Source organism: Aulonocara sp. 'chitande type north' Nkhata Bay, linkage group LG14 (genome assembly GCF_057382095.1).
Source record: "Aulonocara sp. 'chitande type north' Nkhata Bay isolate Kocher_YH1m ecotype deep benthic linkage group LG14, A_spYH_male_GT1.1, whole genome shotgun sequence".
NCBI lineage: Eukaryota > Metazoa > Chordata > Actinopteri > Cichliformes > Cichlidae > Aulonocara > Aulonocara sp. 'chitande type north' Nkhata Bay.
In genome coordinates this window covers 22,814,061-22,834,835 of record NC_141357.1, presented here as the reverse complement: position 1 = coordinate 22,834,835, position 20,775 = coordinate 22,814,061, and the positions used below count along the sequence as shown (strand labels likewise).

General features: G+C 38.1%; 1 protein-coding gene across 5 annotated transcripts; it reads left to right on the top strand.

Moving 5' to 3' along the window:
- Positions 1–2,668: 2,668 nt before the first annotated feature.
- On the top strand, positions 2,669–20,775 carry tmprss4a (transmembrane serine protease 4a). 5 transcript variants are annotated; one of them, XM_086261599.1, is made up of 13 exons: positions 2,669–2,769; positions 15,400–15,454; positions 15,752–15,892; positions 16,001–16,153; positions 16,237–16,363; positions 16,471–16,590; positions 17,160–17,203; positions 17,473–17,635; positions 17,773–17,939; positions 18,159–18,254; positions 18,367–18,509; positions 18,619–18,771; positions 18,914–20,774. In XM_086261599.1, exons 3-13 carry the CDS (start codon positions 15,781–15,783, stop codon positions 18,923–18,925), a joined length of 1,290 nt encoding a protein of 429 aa, XP_086117725.1. In that variant the 5' UTR covers positions 2,669–2,769; positions 15,400–15,454; positions 15,752–15,780; the 3' UTR covers positions 18,926–20,774. The 5 variants fall into 5 exon arrangements, with proteins under 5 accessions (XP_086117725.1, XP_086117721.1, XP_086117722.1 ...); XM_086261595.1 differs by lacking the exon at positions 2,669–2,769 and adding an exon at positions 5,052–5,460 and having other exon boundaries at positions 18,914–20,775; XM_086261596.1 differs by lacking the exon at positions 2,669–2,769 and adding an exon at positions 12,459–12,479 and having other exon boundaries at positions 18,914–20,775.

Genomic DNA, 20,775 nt, shown 5'->3' with positions numbered 1-20,775 from the left:
CAATTTCTATCAAACAGAAAATGTTAGTTTGATGTTTATTGTTATTTGTAGTAACATGATTTACAGTATTTTTTATTTTGAGCCTTATTTTTTTATCTTTCTTTTTTTTTTCTTTTTTTTTTCTTTCAGTAATCTTTTTGCAAAACTGTAGTGCATATATTGGTTTTCCTAACAACAATATGGTGACTGTTGAGGCCTTTCTTAAGTTTTGCATCTACAGGATGGGCCATTTATATGGATACACCGTAATAAAATGGGAATGGTTGGTGATATTAAAGTCCTGTTTGTGTCACATTAGTATATGTGAGGGGGCAAACTCCTCAAGATGGGTGGTGACCATGGTGGCCATTTAGAAGTCGGCCATCTTGGATACAACTTTTGTTTTTTCAATAGGAAGAGGGCCATGTGACACATCAAACTTATTGGTGATGTCACAAGAAAAACAATGGTGTGCTTGGTTTCAAGGTAACTTTATTCTTTCATGAGTTATTTACAAGTTTCTGACCACTTATAAAATGTGTTCAATGTGCTGTCCATTGTGTTGGATTGTCAATGCAACAGTCTTCTCCCACTCTTCACACACTGATAGCAACACTGCAGGAGAAATGCCAGCACAGGCATCCAGTATCCGTAGTTTCAGGTGCTGCACATCTCGTATCTTCACACCATAGACAATTGCCTTCAGATGACCTCAAAGATAAAAGTCTAAGGGGGTCAGATCGGGAGACCTTGGGGACCATTCAACTGGCCCACGACGACCAATCCACTTTCCAGGAAACTGTTCATCTAGGAATGCTCGGACCTGGCACCCATAACGTGGTGGTGCACCATCTTACTGGAAAAACTCAGGGAACGTGCCAGCTTCAGTGCGTAAAGAGGGAAACACATCTTGAGGAGTTTGCCCCCTCACATATACTAATGTGCCACAAACAGGACTTAAATATCACCGACCATTCCCATTTTATTACGGTGTATCCATATAAATGCCCCACCCTGTATTTTAATATCTATATATATAAACATGATGTTGACAAATGATACAATGGCCATCAGTAAGTTTCAGAAGTTACAGAGACTGTGGAGGCCATTTGAGTACAGTGAACCCATTATCAAGTTCAAGAAACAAGTTTGATACACCCATCAGAAAATGGGTACACTGTAGTCATAAAGGGAAGGGTATGATCAGCAGTAATGATCACATAGGCTGTGGCATTTAAATAACACTCAGTTGATGCTAAGGTGCCCAAAATATACCAAGAAAATATCCTTCATAGTATTATACTACCACGATCGTGGCTCAAGAGTTGTAATCGGAAGGTTGCCGGTTCGAGCCCCGGCTCCAACAGTCTAGATCATTGTGTCCTTGGGCAAGACACTTCACCCATTGCCTACTGGTGGTGGTCAGAGGGCCCGGTGGCGCCAGTGTTCGGCAGCCTCGCCTCTGTCAGTGTGCCCCAGGGCAGCTGTGGCTACAATGTAGCTTACCATCACCAGTGTGTGAATGTGTCGATGACTGAATGTAATGTAAAGTGCTTTGGGGTTCATAGGGACCAAGTAAAACTCTACACAAATACAGGCCATTTACCAGTCCGATTCATGAGTTCATGTTGTTTATTCTTAATTCTGACATCTGAATGCTGCAGCAGAATTGACGGTCATCAGACCAGGGAATACTTTTTCATAAATTTCAGAAAAATTCCACAGGCATCAGCAATCCAAATCTTCAAATGTAACCCTTGTTTCTGTACTGCAGGAAATAGTTGATAGAGTGGGAATCCATTCGTTTCTTGAAAAGAATCTTTTAAAAAAAAATTATTGGAAATAAGTTAGCAAATTTACAGTAAACTATTTTCCTTTACTATTACATCACACTGAGAAGTGTCACTGATCCTCTGCAATGACAGTAATCATAGGAAACCAGGCTGCGCCGCCCTGCGTCTATAAAGATATAGTCTTTCACAATCAAGACTACCTGCTTGCGGCACACATAAGTACCGTAAAAGAGTACACTTCTCGGCATAAGGCAGTAGTCCTTATACTGCGGGTGGGTGGCAGGTGACACAATAACACAATTGAATGTGTTCCCGGTAGAAATAGATACCAGAGTTATGATCATAGTTTCTGGAAAATCTCCACAATAAACCACACAGCATATTTTACTTTCCACGGCTCACATATTTAGAGTTTTGTTGAGATAGACATTCATATTCCAATAAGAAAATGATTTGTCTATTTGCTTAATCCAGTCCACTCATGTTCCAAAATAGCACTATTTATCTTAAAATATAATAAATATCTAAACTGATTTATCTGTTTGTGTCTTTTCAGTAAATTTTCTCTTGAGCTAAAACAAATTTCAGTTTTATTTAATGATCCTACTTTTACAAAAGGATTGATTTGAGATGAAAGTGGAGAGACCCGGGAACTTGAAATGTGAGATTGTTAATCATTAACGGTTTATTTTTTTGAGTCTCGCAGGTTTCTTGAGGCCGTATCAAGTTTCACAAAATACACACCTGTGTGGACAAAGGAGGGCTTGCGCTAACTGGTGGGGAGGTAGTAGTGAAATAGCTTTGATGGTACATTGACCAGGCATGCGAGGGCGAGAGAGAGTGAGAGACGGAGAGAGAGAGGGAACATTCAAGTAAGCGGTCTACAGAGTGGAAGTTTGCATACCAGGTGTCACTTCCAACCAGGCTGCTCCCTGTTCTATAGATGCTTTACTGAGAACTTCACTGAGAAAGACTGACAGCAACAACCATTTCTCAAGTAAGGAAAAGCAACATATGTTTATCTGTGTTAATGTAATAAATTCTCTCTTTTTTTCTTTTTTTTACAACTTTGCAATCGTGATGGCATCTAGGTCATGTCTACGTCATTATACGTGTTTTATTGTATTCATCCAGAAAAGGGAGAACTGAGGAAAGAACAGCATCCTGTATGAGTTACCGATATGGGGAACTTCACCAGCTCAGAGAAAACTTTCATAATTCTGTTTCCAAGTTTCGGCTTTACTAAACTCTGATAAGAGCATGCCTGATAAAGATGTTTTAGCTTTAAAGGGGATTCCCAGATTTTAAATTTCTGTAGTCCCACACATTTTAAAGTTCTTCATATGAACATTCTTTCACTGAAATTTCATGGAATGATAAGATCAATCTCTGACGTCATTGAAAAGAAACGGAAAGCTGTGCGGAATTAACGTGTATGCGTTGCGTCCATTCGTGATGGGCTAAAGTTGGACATAGTCAAATACAACATTATCAGCTGTTTTAACAGGAGATTTTTGGAGTTGTTTCTGCAAGCATATTTTTATTTTAATTTGTGCAAATTTGGCATTGTAATACTCGACACCATTAATATGTTTTTAAACGACCTAATATGTGAAACAAAATCACTCTGCTTAAATTCTTCTGAGGTTTGCACAGAATTCAAATGTGCTGCTAAAATAATTGTTGCTCAACAATGCTTTCGTAGAATAAGCGATACAAACGCTCGAAAATAGGAAGTTGTCTTATTTGGTTCATGTTCATCATCATTACGTTTGAGTCTCAGCAGAAACACACATGTATTTAAGTTAATATGTAACTTATTACCAAGATGTTCATGCCGTCCTTGAGCTTTGCACACAACTAGATTTAAAAGAAAACAGAAGATACAAACAACAGGTGGCTTCCACAAAGAAGTTAATTAATTTTATCTGCATTAGACTGGATGTCACGTCACAGAACTGATAGGATCATCAAAAAAAAAAAAAAAAAAAAGAAGCAGTCTTTTAATGGAATCAAACAAGGGCGTACAACAGCTTTATTAGATCACTGGCTTTCTCTCATCTTCTCTTTTATTGTGTGTGCAAACATTTTGTCAGCTGTTGTTTAATCATGTCAGACTGTTGGAGAGGGTAAATACTGTGACTGCAGCATTCACGCAACTTACATTGTTTGCCTGTGAGAAATGTAATATAGCAAAGGGGATATAAATGATGCCTGATTTTCTTTGGTAAAAAAAAAAGTGGTAAAAAAAAAGTGGCAGTGTGTAATGCTGCTTGATGACAATTTTCCACAGGCTTCAATGGGTAAACTCACAAAAAGACTTCATGCATGTAATTCAGGGTGGAGGCTCTAAATGTCTTATTAATTCTACCCCAGCCTGAATTCCAACAAAGTAACAGCAGTTATTGGCTGAAAGAGACCTAAGCAAAAATGATTAGCTTCAAACTGATTCACTCCGGCAAGTCTACCTGTATACTGTAGCAGTACACCTGAAGTACTATCAGTCCCTCCATTTTCTTATATAGTGTATGCTGTGAGACAACTGATGATACCATATGAGAGTCCAAGTGATGAAGGGTTATTTCTTTTAGTAGACCTGGTCAAACAGCACAGTCAGCTCCTGTTTATTTACAATGGTTCTTTCTCTTCAGATGACCTTATCAGTCTTCTCTCTCGCACACTCCCAATGAAGCTTTTTTTCTTGCTCTGCCGTCTATGCTCAGTGTCCCATTCACAGTGGCTTCATTTTTAGAAACTCTGACTTAGTGACCAGGTCGGTCACTGAATGCACCTTTAAAAGATAATTTAGCTCTTCAGAATATTAAGAAGAGATATTCTGCGGCATGGCTGAAACAGACGGGGATGTTGGACCTTTAGTCACAATCTCAACAGTCACTACAGTTGTCACTACAACTGTGGTGTGCTTGTACATATAGTATTACAGTAATCTAAGTAATCAAAGTAATCATTAAACTGTCAAAAAAAAACAGATTGGAGACACACCTAAACCTCCGAGCGTACGCCGTGCCACTGGAAAATTCAAGTTTTACTGGTTTGTGTGTTACGTTTGTGTTTTTGCATCCATTTGTATACATGGAGATGGTTTGGCACATGAATGTGTGTTTGCGTAAAATTTGAAAGCCAAAGAATGACTGAAAGGGGGGTAAAGAACATGACAGGAGAAAAATGCAAAGAAAGCATGCTTTGTGTCGCAGAGGCTAAAGAAGTTTAGATATGGAGGACGGTGTGGGAGGAGGGACAGAAATGAGAAAAGCGCACAGGTAGAGAGAGAGCCAGAAAGCAAGGGAAAGAGGAGGGTTAAAGTGTCAGGTTACCTGGACTTTAGTTTTGTTTTGTCAGTGGGAATCGATCGTTTAAAAGAAGCTCTCCGTGTTGATTTGAAAGGCTACGTATTATCAAGCTTCATTGCGCCCTTGGGGTTTTGAAGAGGGGCATCTGATTAAGTTACTGTAATACAGAAAGAAAACAGGAAGGAAGAAGGAAGACAGTGGGAGACTCAACTGAGCCAGGTTTTGTAGCATGACGGTAAGAGGAAGGGGACAAAGATAGCCAAGGGACAGCAAAATTTCTGAGGAATCCCACCTCCTGAAAGGGAGGGCAGTGTTTACTCTGTACTCTGTGACAAGCTACATCAAGCCTTACCAAAAGAGACACCTTCACCATGTGGGTAAGTGCAACTGGAAGTACAATCAACATTATTTACATCGTGTAGGTATACAGTCAATGGCTTGCCTTTAAGAAGTGATTTGAATAATGACCTCTGGATATTACGTGGTAATAAACTTGATATTTAACGTAATATAAAGACACTGGATAGACCTGTTGCATTGATATTATTTACAACAGCAGCTATGTTGAAAGGATAGCTCATACAAAACCAGAACAGATGTTGTGTAGTGACATATTTTGAGGACCTTATCAACGGTCTGTGACAAGTAGCAGTAACACGCAGGAACATTTCACATTCATAATTTTGCCAATAGAATTTTTGATATTTGAATGTAGAGCACGGCCGTATGAAGAATACAATACTTTTCATAATAACACAGCACGGAAAAGACAGCCACTAATGTTGGACCCACAAAACTGAGTAACACTTAACGCAAACATGGGTATACAAGAAGTGTGTACGTTTACTCATTTCAGGGTTCATAAAGAATAATTCCAGTCAAGTCTTTTTTTATAGAGAGAGAGAGATCTAGGTATTTGTTATATTAAAATTAGTAGCTTCACACTCATCCCAAGCAACAAGCGATGCTCCACAATGGCTCTACAGGAAAGATCAACATGCACTGGCTATTGCATAGAAAACTACATATTATATCAGCCTTATTAACATCAATAAACAATTAATGGTCTTATGTTAAAAAGGAAAAATGACAAAGTATCACACACGTTCCCAGAGGATGACTCTTGTGTGTGTGTGTGTGTGTGTGTGTGTGTGTGTGTGTGTGTGTGTGTGTGTGTGTGTGTGTGTGTTACTACAACAAGGCAGTAAAGGAAACATACTTGAGCTTACCGTACCAACGGCTTTTTTCTGTTAAACTTGACCCAATTATACTTTTTCCCTTCAAGGCTTTTTGGCAGCAGTCCACTGTATGAATCAGCTAGGCTTATTAAAACTGGAAGCTTACTGTAGGTGGCAATACAGAAGGAATCTCACCTTATTGCGATCGCAAGTTATACCCTTAGAAGGAGTATCCTTAACTCCAAACACAAAGCTGTTGGTTTTTGTTCTGGGTTTTTTTGTTTGTTTGTTTTAAATTCATGTATAAAGGACATTTATATTTACATACAGTATTTTGGTTAACAGCCAAATAAAACCAAGGACTTCTATTCATATCAAGTCATTGTTATCAATGACTTGATATAGGCTGTCATTGATAGAGCCTTGGTTTTATAGGCTGTCATTTTTTTTCCCACTTGTACTTCACCACTGGCCTTTTGACGAGCAAACATTACTAACAGTGTTTTTGATCCAGTGCAGCACTTCCAGTGTTTTTCATAAACAGGTTAGTTGTTGCTCTGAATAACACATGACTAACTAGTACTACCAGGCTGTTTTGAAATACTGCCCTGACTCATAAAATCGTTTATATTTGTCTTGGTACCAATGACAACATCTAAGTTTCCAAGTACACTGTCGTCATATCTCATGGCATGACAATGCATTTTTACAGGAAGGTCCACTCAAGACAAATTTCTTTAGCCGGCTTCTTGGTTTCCCATGTTGTATGGCCTGCCCACTGTTTTGTTTATCCTGCTTTTATTACTTCCCGAAATAACTGTAATTTATACCACAAGCCGATAACCTACTTTCTCCTACTGTTTACTTCCCCCCATAAACGTTACTTCCAGTTGGTTTCAGGGATGGGTGTGTCTGGTTCTTTTGTGACTATGTATTGACTAACAGTGGTTAAAAATAAAATAGTTAATTAAAATGGTGAATGTTTTATTTTAAATGAATAAGCCAGCCAGATGAAACATGGTGAAACACAGTGTTTAAATCTCAGAATCACCTTATATTGCTTTTTTTGCTTCTTTATTTTTTAAGTATATGGATGTAGACTAACTACAGCTTAACAGCATATTTACTGTAGGAGTGTAAAATTCTCATGTTATTTGCAAAGTGCCACTGGATACTGGATTTCTATGTAAAGTGAAATCTGAGAATTCTGAAATGTCAGTAAATGAAACAAAGAGGAAGGTGTCACATTCTTTTATACACTGTATTCAACTCTTGTACTTTAAGATGAAAGCTGAATGCTGAACATGAGCACATGAGCAAAACCAGCACAGAGCTACTGAGCTACTGTTCAGAAAAAAAAAGAAAGAAAGAAAAACCTGCCCAACAGCATTCTTCGCCCCTCTCTCTCCGCAACTTGTATATTTCCACTGACAGACAGTGGCAGTTATGGGATCTGTTTTCAAAATTTGCCTTCATACTTCTCTGTAGCTCTACCAAATTAAGTGATACTAGTGACACATAAATGTGCAAATAGAAGGGTGGATTACCTGATATTTCTGCATCAAAAATAAGCAGTAGTGAAAATGAAAGAAAATAACTCTTCCCATTTTTAATCTTTGTCTTTTGTTTTTTGTTTTGGTTCTGGAAAGTCCTCACTGGTTAGTGACCTGCATGTTATGTTTTTGTACCAGCCGATCTGAAGCATACGTGCTACGCTAAATGTATTTGTAATCTAGCGGTTGAAGAGCTTTGAGGACAAGACAAAGGTAGAACAGCAGGCTGATGAAAAGTGTTCTTCGAGCTACCCCTCTGTAACAAAATATACCGTATACTAAAATCTTCTAATAGGCCAGTCAGCAGCCACATTGATGTGACACTTGATCTACAGTATAATGCTACAGGTGAAACCACATGACTAGCATAATGTGTGCCAAATGTTGGAAATGCAGTGAGACTAACAGTCATAATTGAGCATAGCACAACACAGATAACCTTTGTTTGTGAAAGGCATAAAAGTGGTTGAGATTCAAAATGTTGACATATGTTGTTGAGATGCTGGGGATAAGCAAGTAAAGGTTTGCATTTTTCGAGGGGGGACAACATTACAGTAGCATTTTAGGAAGTTTAAGAGGGAAGTTGAAAATGTAGTTATTATTTCACACAGCACAGTACAGAAAGAGATTTCACCAGTTTTGTTCAGTAAAATGTTTATTTAATTCCCATTAAAGACTATAGAGTTTTACATTCATATTAAGAACACAACTTGCAATTTTAATTGCAAAGGTGACTGGACTTGAGGAACAGTAACGGCAGTCAAGCATGACAATCACTCTAACAGATACTCCGAGCCGAAGCCATGGGAATTTTTCTGTGTTGTACACTTTCACCACGGTATTTTGCTCGCTGCTGTGTGAAATTCATGAACGCTCTACATGCTTGACTGAGCAGTTTACACCAGTATGACAGAAACACCATACTTTTTAAATAGATTTTTTCCCAGTCCCTTTATTGCACAAGAAATAAAGAAGCGAACAAGTTTATCAAGTGTTTTTTGAACCTAAACAAAGCTAAGATATTTTACCAGTATACACAGTGGTGTGAAAAAGTGTTTGCCCCCTTCTAGGTTAAATTTTGTTTTTTGCTCTTTTTTTTTTTTTTTTTGCATATTTGTCGCATTTATATGTTTCATATCATCAAACAACTTTAAAGATTAGACAAAGGAAACCTGACTAAATACAAAATTTATGTTTTAAATGATGATGTCTTTGATTAAGGGAGAAATTTGGGTTAAATCTACAGATGCAGATGTTGTTATAATTTCTGAAACTTGGTTAACTAAATCTATTACTAATGAAGACATTAACATATATGGGTACAATGTATATCGCACTGATAGGCCAAAAAAAGGAGGCGGTGTAGCTATTTATGTCAAATCAAGATTTAATGCTTCGATTGTTCTGTCCCAATCGATATGCAAACAAATGGAGTTTTTGGCCTTGAATGTAGATATTGCTAATACTTTTTCGATAACCATTGCTGGGTGTTACAGGCCCCCATCTGCTTCAAAAGAGGCATTATCTTCATTAAAGCACCTTTTGGCTAAACTAAATTATACCGAACTACTAATGGCTGGAGACTTGAACTGGGACTGGCTAAATGCAACTTCTGGTGAATTTAAAGAATTCTGCGATTCAATTAATCTTACCCAGCTAGTCTATCTTCCTACCAGGCCAAATCTTAAATGCCCTGAAAAGTCTACATAAATTGATTTGGTTTTAACAAATGTACCTCATAAATTCTCTTCACTTGGTGTTTTCTGTAATGACCTAAGTGATCACTGTGTTGTTGCTGTTTGCAGAAATGCTAAAATTCCAAAATGTAAGCCACGCATAGTGTGCAAAAGGAATCTTAAACAATTTAATGAACAGGCTTTTCATCATGATTTGTCATTAGTTAATTGGGAAAAAATCGGACTATTACCAGATGTAGAGCTAGCTTGGACATATTTTAAGGAAAGTTTTATGGGAATTGTTAATAAACATGCCCCCTTACGGAAAGTTAGAATTAAAGGTCGAGAAAATCCTTGGTTTTCGCAGACACTCGCAGATAGCATACACAAGCGTAATAGAGCATGGGACAAGGCGAGACAAACAGATACTTCCACTGATTGGTCTGTTTTCAAACAGCTTAGAAATAAATGTACTTCTCTTATTAAAAAGGCCAAATCTGAATACTTTTTGTCTGTCACCACTGAGAACCTCAATGATCCACAGAAATTTTGGAAAGTAATCAAGTCTTTTTCCGCCAATAAAATGACTCAAACCTTTCCTAAATCTGTTGTAAAAGATTCAGTCTCAATTAATGATAAAACTGAAATTTTGAATTGTTTTAATGAACACTTTCTATCAGTGGGTTCCTTGTTTGCTTCTGCAGAAACTTTTTTAACAAATACTTGCCCAGAACTCTCTATGTTTTCTGGAGACCGTTTTAACTTTGTACCTTTTAGTGTTTATGAAGTGCATAAAGCTTTAAAGGCTTTGGATCACAGAAAACCTCCTGGTCCAGACTTGATGGAACCTTATTTTTTGAAGTTGGCAGCTGATTTTATTGCAGAACCACTCTCAATTCTATTTAATTTTTCAATTAAAACCAAAGAAATTCCAGCGGTTTGGAAATCAGCTTTCGTTTTGCCTTTATTGAAAGGAGGTGATCCATCGGTGTTGACTAATTATAGGCCAATATCAAATTTGTGTGTTTTATCCAAAATCCTGGAATCTCTAGTTTGTGACCAGTTGAAAGAGTTTTTGTACTCTAATGATATTGTCTCCAAATTTCAGTCAGGCTTCAGGAAAAAACACAGTACTAACACTGCCACTATGAAAGTGATAAATGATATTATTGTGGCACTTGATAAGAAATTGTACTGTGCGTCACTCTTTATTGACCTCTCAAAAGCTTTTGACACTGTTGATCATGCAGTCCTAAAAAACAGACTGCTCAGCCTTGGATTGTCAGAACATGCATTAGCGTGGTTCTCAAATTATCTGAAAAATAGAACCCAGTGCATTAAACTTGAAGGTCTTTGTTCTAAATTTGTTGCTGTCCACAAGGGGGTGCCACAGGGCTCAGTTTTGGGTCCCCTTCTGTTCCTTTTATATATCAATGACTTGGGTCAAAATGTCTCAGACACAAATTTGCATTTTTATGCTGACGACACAGTTATTTACTGTTATGGATCATCTCTTGCTCAGGCCATTGAAACTTTACAGAAAGCCTTTGTTGCTTTCCAGCATTCACTTATTCAGCTAAAATTAGTTCTCAATGCTGACAAGACTAAGCTAATGTTGTTTTCCAAGTCACAGAAGGTCCCGGAGCCTATTCCAGTGGTGTCCACCCTTGAAGGAAATGTCATAGAGATAGTTCATGAATATAAATACCTTGGTGTCTGGATTGATGACTCCTTCACCTTTAAACCACATATAGAGAGACTAGTAAAGAAACTGAGACTTAAACTTCGTTTTTTCTTCCGTAATAAACAGTGCTTTTCTTTTGCAGTAAAAAAACGTCTTGTCACTGCAACCTTTTTATCTGTGTTAGATTATGGTGACATTCTGTATATGAACGCTTCTTCTTCATGTCTTCTAATGTTGGACACGATGTATCATGCTTCCTTGAGGTTTATTACCAATTGTAAATACCTGACCCATCACTGTGATTTGTACTTAAGAGTAAAATGGCCTTCTTTGGCCATTAGAAGACAGGGGCATTGGTACACTTTTATTTACAAAGCTATGCTTGGATTGCTGCCTCCTTATATTTGTACTTTGGTCACAAGGACAAATAGTGGTTCTTACTCCTTGCGCTCAAATGATCAGCTGCTGTTGTCTGTTCCCCTTGTCCGCACAGAGCTGGGTAAGAAAGCCTTTGTCCACTCTGCGCCTTTTTCATGGAACATGTTACAGAAAGACTGGAAACTAACTGAATTGTTGTCTTTAAATGTTTTTAAAACTAAACTCAAAGGCCTACAGGCTGCCTCAATAATGTGTAATTGTTTTGTGTAATTTTAACTTTGTTTGTTCGTATGTATTTGTCTTGAAATGTGCTGCCTCTTGGCCAGGACTCCCTTGAAAAAGAGGTCTTTGATCTCAACGGGACATTCCTGGTTAAATAAAGGTTAAATAAAAATTAAAAAAAAATGTTATCAAAACCTACCTGGTCCTAATTTTCTCTCTTCTTAAATGATGAATTAACTACATTTCATGGAAATCTGAGTTCAGTTCCAATAAGCACACCCAAGCCTGATTACTGGCAGACCTGTTGAATCAAGAACTTCTGGTTTCTGGTCTATCAAGACATGGAGGAGAATGTGCAGCCATTTGTTTATGTTGAACCCAAGTGTGCTCTGCAGCAGGACAATGATCCAAAACACACCAGCAAGTACACCTCTGAATGGTTTAATAAAAACAACATGAAGACTTTGGAGTAGCCTAGTCCCGCTGTGGTATGACCTTAAGAAGGTGGTTCATGCTCAAAAACTCTCCAATGTGGCTGAATTATAACAATTCTGCAAAGATGAGAGGGCCCAAATTCCTACACATCTCTGTAAAACACTCATTGCCTGCTATCATAAATGCTTGATTGCAGTTTTTTTCTGCTAAGGGTGGCCCGACCAGTTCTGAGGTTTAAGTCCAGTCATCTTTTTACACAGGACCATGAAGGTAATTTTTTTCCCCTAAGTAATAAACACTTTCATTTAGAAACTGCATTTTGCGTTTACTTGTGTTATTTTTGCCTAATATTTAAATTTGTTTGATGATCTGAAACATTTAAGTTTCAAAAACAGGAACTCAGGAAAAGACAAACACTCCTGTTACTCTCAGATTATGAACTATAGCCCTGATAAAACCCGTAAATGCCAAACAACATATCACAGTTCTCCTCTTTTTCTTCTTTTTTGACTGTTCATATACCTCCATGTCATCCTGATGCAATCCTCTTCCTCTGCAATGTTGGCAAATCATTCTTCACTACTTTATTCCACTGTGATATTCATTTTCCTCTTGTTGATTTAATAGTTAGTAAATTATTACTTGAATCTGAAATCTGTAGGTCCTGATTCTTCAGATAATTTGTTACCTGAGTTTCTTCACAGATTAGTTGTTCTTGTTGTTTTCTAAAAGTAGCATGTCTTGTCAACAACAGCTAATGAGGGCCAGTGAGGCAGGAAAGGGACTGGTTAGATGTAATGAATATGCACATAATAGCTTAATGGTATGAATGTGAGAGACACCTCAGAGCTGAAGAAATGACTGAGTGAATGAGAGAATAAAATAAGCTACTCTGACTTATAATTGAACAAGAGACACGTATCTTGGTAGTGACTGACTTTCTGGTGTAGTACAGGCAACGAATGAGTGAAAGAAGAAAAATGTGTATATTAACTCGTCTGCAAGTTGAGTAATAGCTTTGGAGCATCTATTTTTAACCACAAAGCTCTGTAAAACTCTTCAAGCTCAGCACCAAATACCTTTTTAATGTCTTTGTAATGTGAATGTAACCATTCGCTGGCTAAACCCCAAATCTCTCCCATGACACATTTGATAATTAGCACATGTAGCACTCACTCTACCTTTTGGAGGTACACTGATTGTCAGTGTTGCCTGATTGTTTGCTGTTTGTATGATGTAAAATCAGAGGCCAACTTCTAACTACCCCATAGAGCTCATTTGGAACCAGCCTCATTAGTTATCATTACTGACCATCAGAATCAGCTTGATATAGCAAATATGTGTACATATACAAGAAATTGATCTCTGGTTATTTCTTTGCTCTCCATGTACACAACAGACAATACTGACAACATGGCATCAACATGACATAGACAACACATAACAACATGTCGCATATTTATGGTGCAATGGTGCAGAGTGGATAAGGAATGGATAACCGGTTACTATATATACAGTAACTATGCCAATAATATTACCAAAAGTCATCTTTGAACAACTGTTATGTATGAGCTAAAGTAACATCTTGCTATGCCGCGGCTAATGTAAGCTAGCCAGCCACTTTGTGTGTTGTTAAGCAAAAAGGTAAGCAGGAAAAAAGGATTATTCAAACAACTTATGTCAGAGTCAAAGACCATCTGCTCCTATTACCCCTTTGGTGTTACCGATCTCCACTAAAGAGACCAAAGTAAAATGAGCTTACTGAAAAAATATTCATGTTTCTAACTGCAGTCTGTGTAAGGTAAACATTTTTAAAAAGACACTGCAGGGCTTTTTTCAAGCACAATTCAACCTTATGAAAAATCACAAAATCAAGGTGTCATCAGTCATCAGTAAGTGTACTGATTTGAAATCATGGATCTGCTGCTGTCTTAAGTCTTCTGTAGTTAGGTCATTTAGACACATTTCCTAATCTGAAAGCCAAAGTATGAAAATGAAACATAGGCATTACTCGTGACTGAAATTTCGTGACTGAAATGGACTGCATGCACTTACACAAGCTGTTTGACTTGCATAATATGGGCCTTAAACCTGATTCATTTTATGTGAAGGACACTCACCCTGATCTATCAGTTTATACTGTTTCCACAGTATCAGCTTCAGTTAAACAAAAATTTCACTGGGCCCAAGTACAGCCTGTCACAATACTCCTCAGTACACAGGACACTTTGTACTGTTGGTGTATTTTGTGCTTGGGCAATTATTCCAAAAAGACACATTAAAATGTGAACATCACATTCTCTGCCATGTTTCCATAACTTGTCTTTTTCTGTGATCCTCCACTAGACAGATTGTATTTTATGCACTGATCTACAAATGCAGACCCATAAAAGACAGATCCACCGGTTTACTGTTAATACTTAGAGAACTGAAGAAATGGTAAAACCATGAGTATGCAGGGAGGAGATGTTGGTTACTGGCAGAAGGGCTAAGCGAGCTGAAATGGCAGCACTTGAAAAAGCTGTGAAAACAGGTGGGGCAGGCCTACTGTGGTTGGCTGAGTGAGGGCTGAAAGAGGAAATGGGTTAGGGGTTGATTGGCTTTAGCACTGTTGATTAATTGAAACATACTGACAACATGGCAGATCGTGCTGAATTACAGGAATGATGTTAATCAAAAAAAAAACAAACAACCCTAGCTAAAGCAACAAAAGGTAATCAAAGCTAATTAGTCCGGTGGCCTAACGACCACTGATACCATCATGTTAGTAGACTGAACAATGTAACAGAGAGGAGATGAAGGCCCACCTTTTATTCACAGCTGTCTAGATGTGCAGATGAAGGGCAGGTGTGATCAGTCACAAGTAGACTAGGAAATTGGGTCTAGTGTTTCACACACAAACATCCCAACTCAGACGAAGACAAGACACAATGGAGAAGAGCAAGGCACTGTAGGAAACTTAAGTTTAAGAGAGCTATTTTTTTACACATATTTAAACACTTATCTGGAACTAAACACAAAAGCTCTGCTGAAAGAGTTTGTGCAAGCTCAGCTACTTACACTGACATTTGCATGGTAAATAAAGCATGTCCATGCTCAGGGAGTTGAAGGAGGTATAACCTAGAGACACAGGCACCTGATGTGATTACACCCCAGTTTTCACCTTTGCTTTTGTCTCTTCTGTCCTCAGACAGCTGCTCAGCTCCCTGAGGAAACCTCAAGGCCATTAAATCCTACAAACCCAGGTAAGCTATAAGTTTGTGTTGGTTTGGGATCAATATATGTATTTTTGCTGCACTGTAATAATGTTTGCATAGTATGATAAATACTTGGAAACAGCCAGGCCAGGCAGTAATTAGAATTTGCATGTGCACACTTCTTTTTTTTTTTTTTTTTTTTTTTTTCCATCTTGACAAATTTTCTACCCTTTTTGGTCTCTGTTCTGCGGTTTCTATTCTGCTATCGCAGTTTCCTGTTTATTGCGTCCTTACGTTTCTTTTTACATTCTGTTATCTCACTTCTAATTATTCTTCTTTCTGCAGTTCCTCGGCCAGGACGCCACAGAAGGCCCATGACGGCTCCAAACACCCCGAAAGAGAAGAGAGCGAAGATCAAGAAAGTGTTGATCACTACACTGACAGTTATGTTGATACTGGGCATACTGGCCATTGCAGCATACTTCAGTGAGTTACAATTCCTAAAAAATGTACTTCCTCAAAACACACTTTACACACTGCAATATGTAAAACTGGCCACACCCTTGTGATCCTGTCCTTCTCTTTTCTTTTCAGTTAAAAACTTGATTGAAAGCAAATACTTTTTTTGCACACGGTCTGTGAAATTCATCCCGTTAGACAAAACCTGCGATGGGCACATTGACTGTGCAGGAGCAGAAGATGAAATTACCTGCATGACGACCTTTAAAGTAAACACTACATTTCCAGGTAGAGTGCACTCCCCACTCTTTCTTTGTCATCATAAATAAACGAAAAACTGAAAAATGCCTCCCCCTCATTCCTCTCTCCAGTGCGACTCCAGTCGAATGATCAGGTCTTGCAAGTTTACGGTCCAGACTCAGGTTGGCGGACTGTTTGTTCTGACGACTGGACCCAAGCGCACACACAGACGGCATGTACACAACTGGGATACACAATGTGAGTTTACAATGACAAGGTGTTGTAATTTGAGGAATACCTTGCAAATTTAACATCCCTGTTATGTGATCTGAAATCAAGCATAAAATCCCCCCCTGCTTCCACAGGAAGCCTACTAGCAAAAACATCTTAGTAAGCTCCTTAACGTCACCGATGAAAACTGGACCATTTACAGCTGTCAGGCCAGGGACCTCAAACACACCTATACAACAAGCCACTGCTGACCGGTAAGGAAGATGTCATCATATGGAAGCCAAATCATGACTTCATGTTTTGCCATTGCAACATAAACTACACAAAATAGAAATGCTAATAAGGGAACTTTCAGTGTGTCTCTTTCTGCTAAATGTATTCTTACAAAGAAGCACCGGCTCCTTGCGAGTTGCTTCTGCATTTAGCTAAAAACAGGATGTCAATATACACTTTCCATGCTTGGTATCCCTGTTTGTTAGGAAAATCTTCACTTTTTCTCTCCTTTTCTTTTTTAGATTTCACTCCCCCCCCCCCCCCCCTTTCATATGCAACCCCTTCAAATGAGTCTTTAGTTTCTATTCCTGAAAGACAAAAAGTCCCACAGTTTTTGTTCCTTCTATCTTATCCTTTACGAAAGTGAACAAAACAAAGATTTTACTTTGTATAAAACCCCAGCAGAAATGCAAACGAAATTCTGCACGAGGGTGAAGACAAGTTAGCAATTGGATGTGTGTTTTCTATATTTGACTAATTGTGAGGCTGTTTTGTGATCATATGAATAATGTCTGACATCTGACCAACTCCTCTTACATCTCTTCAACAGTAGTGTATGCCAGTCTGGATCTGTGGTATCTTTATCCTGTTCAGGTGAGTTTTATTTTTACAAAGGCAGCACCTGTCACTAATATTGTTTACAACACCTAACAAGGCAGAGTGAAGTTCTTGGCTTTGTAAGTGGAAGACTACTTGTTGTGTGGAGAGTTTCACACTAACAGGCCCATACATGTCTCCAGGAAACAGCAGAACTATTTCCTAGCGACATATAACAAAGTAGCAAATAAACAGACATAATATAAAATGCAGTTTGAAATGAACCACGGGTCCTTGCAAATAACAATATTATAATATCTTATCAGACTGTGGAAATGTGGGCGCTGATGATCGCATCGTTGGGGGCACTGATACATCCATTGACCACTGGCCATGGCAGGTCAGCCTGCAGCGGTCTGGGCAACATACATGTGGAGGCTCACTGGTGTCACCGCGCTGGGTAGTCACTGCTGCCCACTGCTTCACTGGGTCAGTATAGTTACCATACTATATCATTTCCACTAAATTTGCTTTGTCTTATTCTTTAGCCTCATGATCCCGCTTCCTTCTTGCTCTCTCTCTCTTTCTTTTTTTTCTTTTTCTTTTTATTTATTTATTTTTTGCAGAAGTAATAAGGAGTTGAGGCAATGGGCAGTGGTGTCAGGCCAGACGAGCATAATCACACTGGGAGGCTCCTCTGTGGACAGAGTTATAGTGAATGCAGACTACAATGCAGAAACAAATGACTATGACATAGCACTGATGAGACTCACTAGGCCAATCACAGTGTCAGGTTAGTTTAAATTGTATTCGGTATGTTTGTATTCAGTAGGCTCAACCACCTCTCTGTTGCCCTCTAGTGGCTATGCGTCAAATATCAAGCTTCTCACTACGTAGTAACTTATATTCATTATATTGTGTGATTAGCTTATATCTTTATATGTATTTTCAAACTCTCAAAGTTACATAAAACAAATAAAAATTTCCACTTTATTAAATGTTTTTCTTCTAGATGTCAGAAGACCAGTTTGTCTGCCTCCTAAAGACTATAGAATTACAGCTGAAACCTACATGACAGTGACAGGGTGGGGATACCGACGGGAAAATGGTGAGAAATCCTACATGTAACCTATTCTTTATCACCTAATAATGCAAATAGAAAAAATACTTTTGCCTGTCTATGAGGTTGCAAACATTGTGTGCTTGTGTTCTGCCTTCAGGTGCAGTTGCTGACATACTGCAGGAGGCCAAAATCCCTCTGATAGCTCAGTCAGTATGTTCCAGCCCCACAGTCTATGGTAGTATCATAACAAATAGGATGCTCTGTGCAGGCTTCCCAGAAGGGAAGGTTGATGCCTGCCAGGTAACAGGCCTCCAATTTATTTTCTAATTTACATTAGATTTTGTATTCTGGGTATTATAGTTATTTTTGGTGAACAAACTTCATTTTTAAAATGTATTTTAAATGTCAGGGGGACAGTGGAGGCCCTTTGGTGCATATCAGTGACTCCAGTTGGAATCTGGTAGGCGTAGTGAGCTGGGGTGTTGGCTGTGCCCGGAAGGGAAAGCCAGGTGTTTACACCAACGTGGAAGTGATGCTCAACTGGATCCAAACAGTCATTGAGGTACTGCATATGTTGAAACAAAGTCACATCACAACATGTTTGTCACTTCACTGGCTAAGAATTTGCCTCAAAAATATTAAAAACATAATATTGTAATTTAATATATACAATCCTCAAGATGATTTCTATTTCATCTCTACAGAAAAACCCATGATGTCATCCACTGTGATAAACAACCACCATGAGAATCCAGTGCGGTCTACCTCTGATAGACTGTGAAACTGTCAAACCTGGTTTTGTTTTGGTTTTTTGAGGGGTTTTTTCCATTTTGGTTGCCAAAAGGTGAGAGAAGGTTGCAGAGAGAGGGGAAGTTGAAGATCTCAACAGCAAAATGGAAACAGAAACACAGCCATATGCATAAACAAAGTGTGCGCGCGTGCACACGCACACACTTCATCAAACACACACGTCAGGTGCTGCTTGTGCCATTTCATATTCGTTATCTCAGGGGACAATTGTATTTATGCCTGTAGCTGTGTGAACTAGTATGTTTGGGATCTTTATAGCAGAGTGTCATACATGTTTTTTTGTTTTTAAAGCATTTTTGTGTTCGTATGTGTCTTTGTCACACCCAAGTAATTGACTTGTGTTGTTGTTTTGTTTTCCTTAGAGAAGAACCATCAAAGTTTATTTTATTTATATTGACACTAATTGCTGCAAACGCTTTTTTTTTTTTTTTTTTTAAGTGTCTTTTATTTTTGGAGTTTGTCCTGCAAGCCTCAGATATAATGTACTTGATTACTGTGTGCCTTGACTTTTGGTTATGAATGTGTGGTTAGGGTTAATATGTCCAACTGCTACAGAGAAAGGTAACATACCTTATTATCAGGTATCGGTAATATTTTAAAAGGGACAAAAGGTCTGAGTTTAATGCATTTATTGTGCTATTTTAGATGATCACTCTATTAAATGGCAAAGGCACTTTCTTTTTCTTTTCTTTTTTTTTTCTTTCTCTTTTGTTTTGCAGGACTGCAGGTGTGATACTTCTGACCTCAACATGATTTAGCACTTTAAGTGGAAAGTGAGAATTAAAGGACCTCACTTTATGCGCAGAGGATTTAGGTCACAAGTCTACACATAGATTTAATACAAATATTCATAGATCACACTCCATGTTGGCTCCATCATGAGTAAGCAATTCACTCTCACTATAACCAGAATATTTCAACTAGTGTTCACCAAGTTATTTCCTTCACTGCAAGGGAATTTCTCCCAAAAATACTGCAGAATTTGTTTTTGTCAAATTTATTGCAGTTGGTTAATTTTTGCACTCAACCAAAACTCATTCAAACAGGAAATCAACCTGAATTTGTTATAAAACTGTTTCTTTACTAAAAAAAAAAAGTACTTTATTATATCATATATTAAATAGAGTTGGACATGAGTATGAGTGCCATGAGGACTAATATTTGTGAATATTTTCCATTTTGTTGTTCTTGTTGTTGATGTTGTTGTTGTTTAATCTATGAGACGTTTGCAGAGACAATAAAAACAATGTTAACTTGGTAACTGGGACAATTGTTCTATTCTTAATTGTGTGTCGTTAAATGTTTGTGTCATCCCAGCCTCAAAGAAACACCCACAGACCTTAAATTAAAGTGATGAAGAAATATTTTTTTATCATTATTTACATTATGAACAAAAGATGAAATATTAGATCAAACTTTTAATTCAAACTTTTTGCACAATCAGATGATAGCCCACCTTGCTTGGAGAAACAATCATTTGTTCAGCATGATTGAAGATTAAAGAAATACTGCCCCCTTATGGTCAACAAAGTACAGGGACTTTACTCCATTAACCCTTTAAACCCTAACCCATCTTTAAAGCAGGGGTGCGCAACTCCAGGCCTCAAGGGCCGGTGTCCTGCAGGTTTTAGATGTCAAACACCTGAATCAAGTGATTAGCTCATTACCAGGCCTCTGGAGAACTTCAAAACATGTTGAGGAGGTAATTTAGCCATTTAAATCAGCTGTGATGGCTCAAGGACACATCTAAAACATG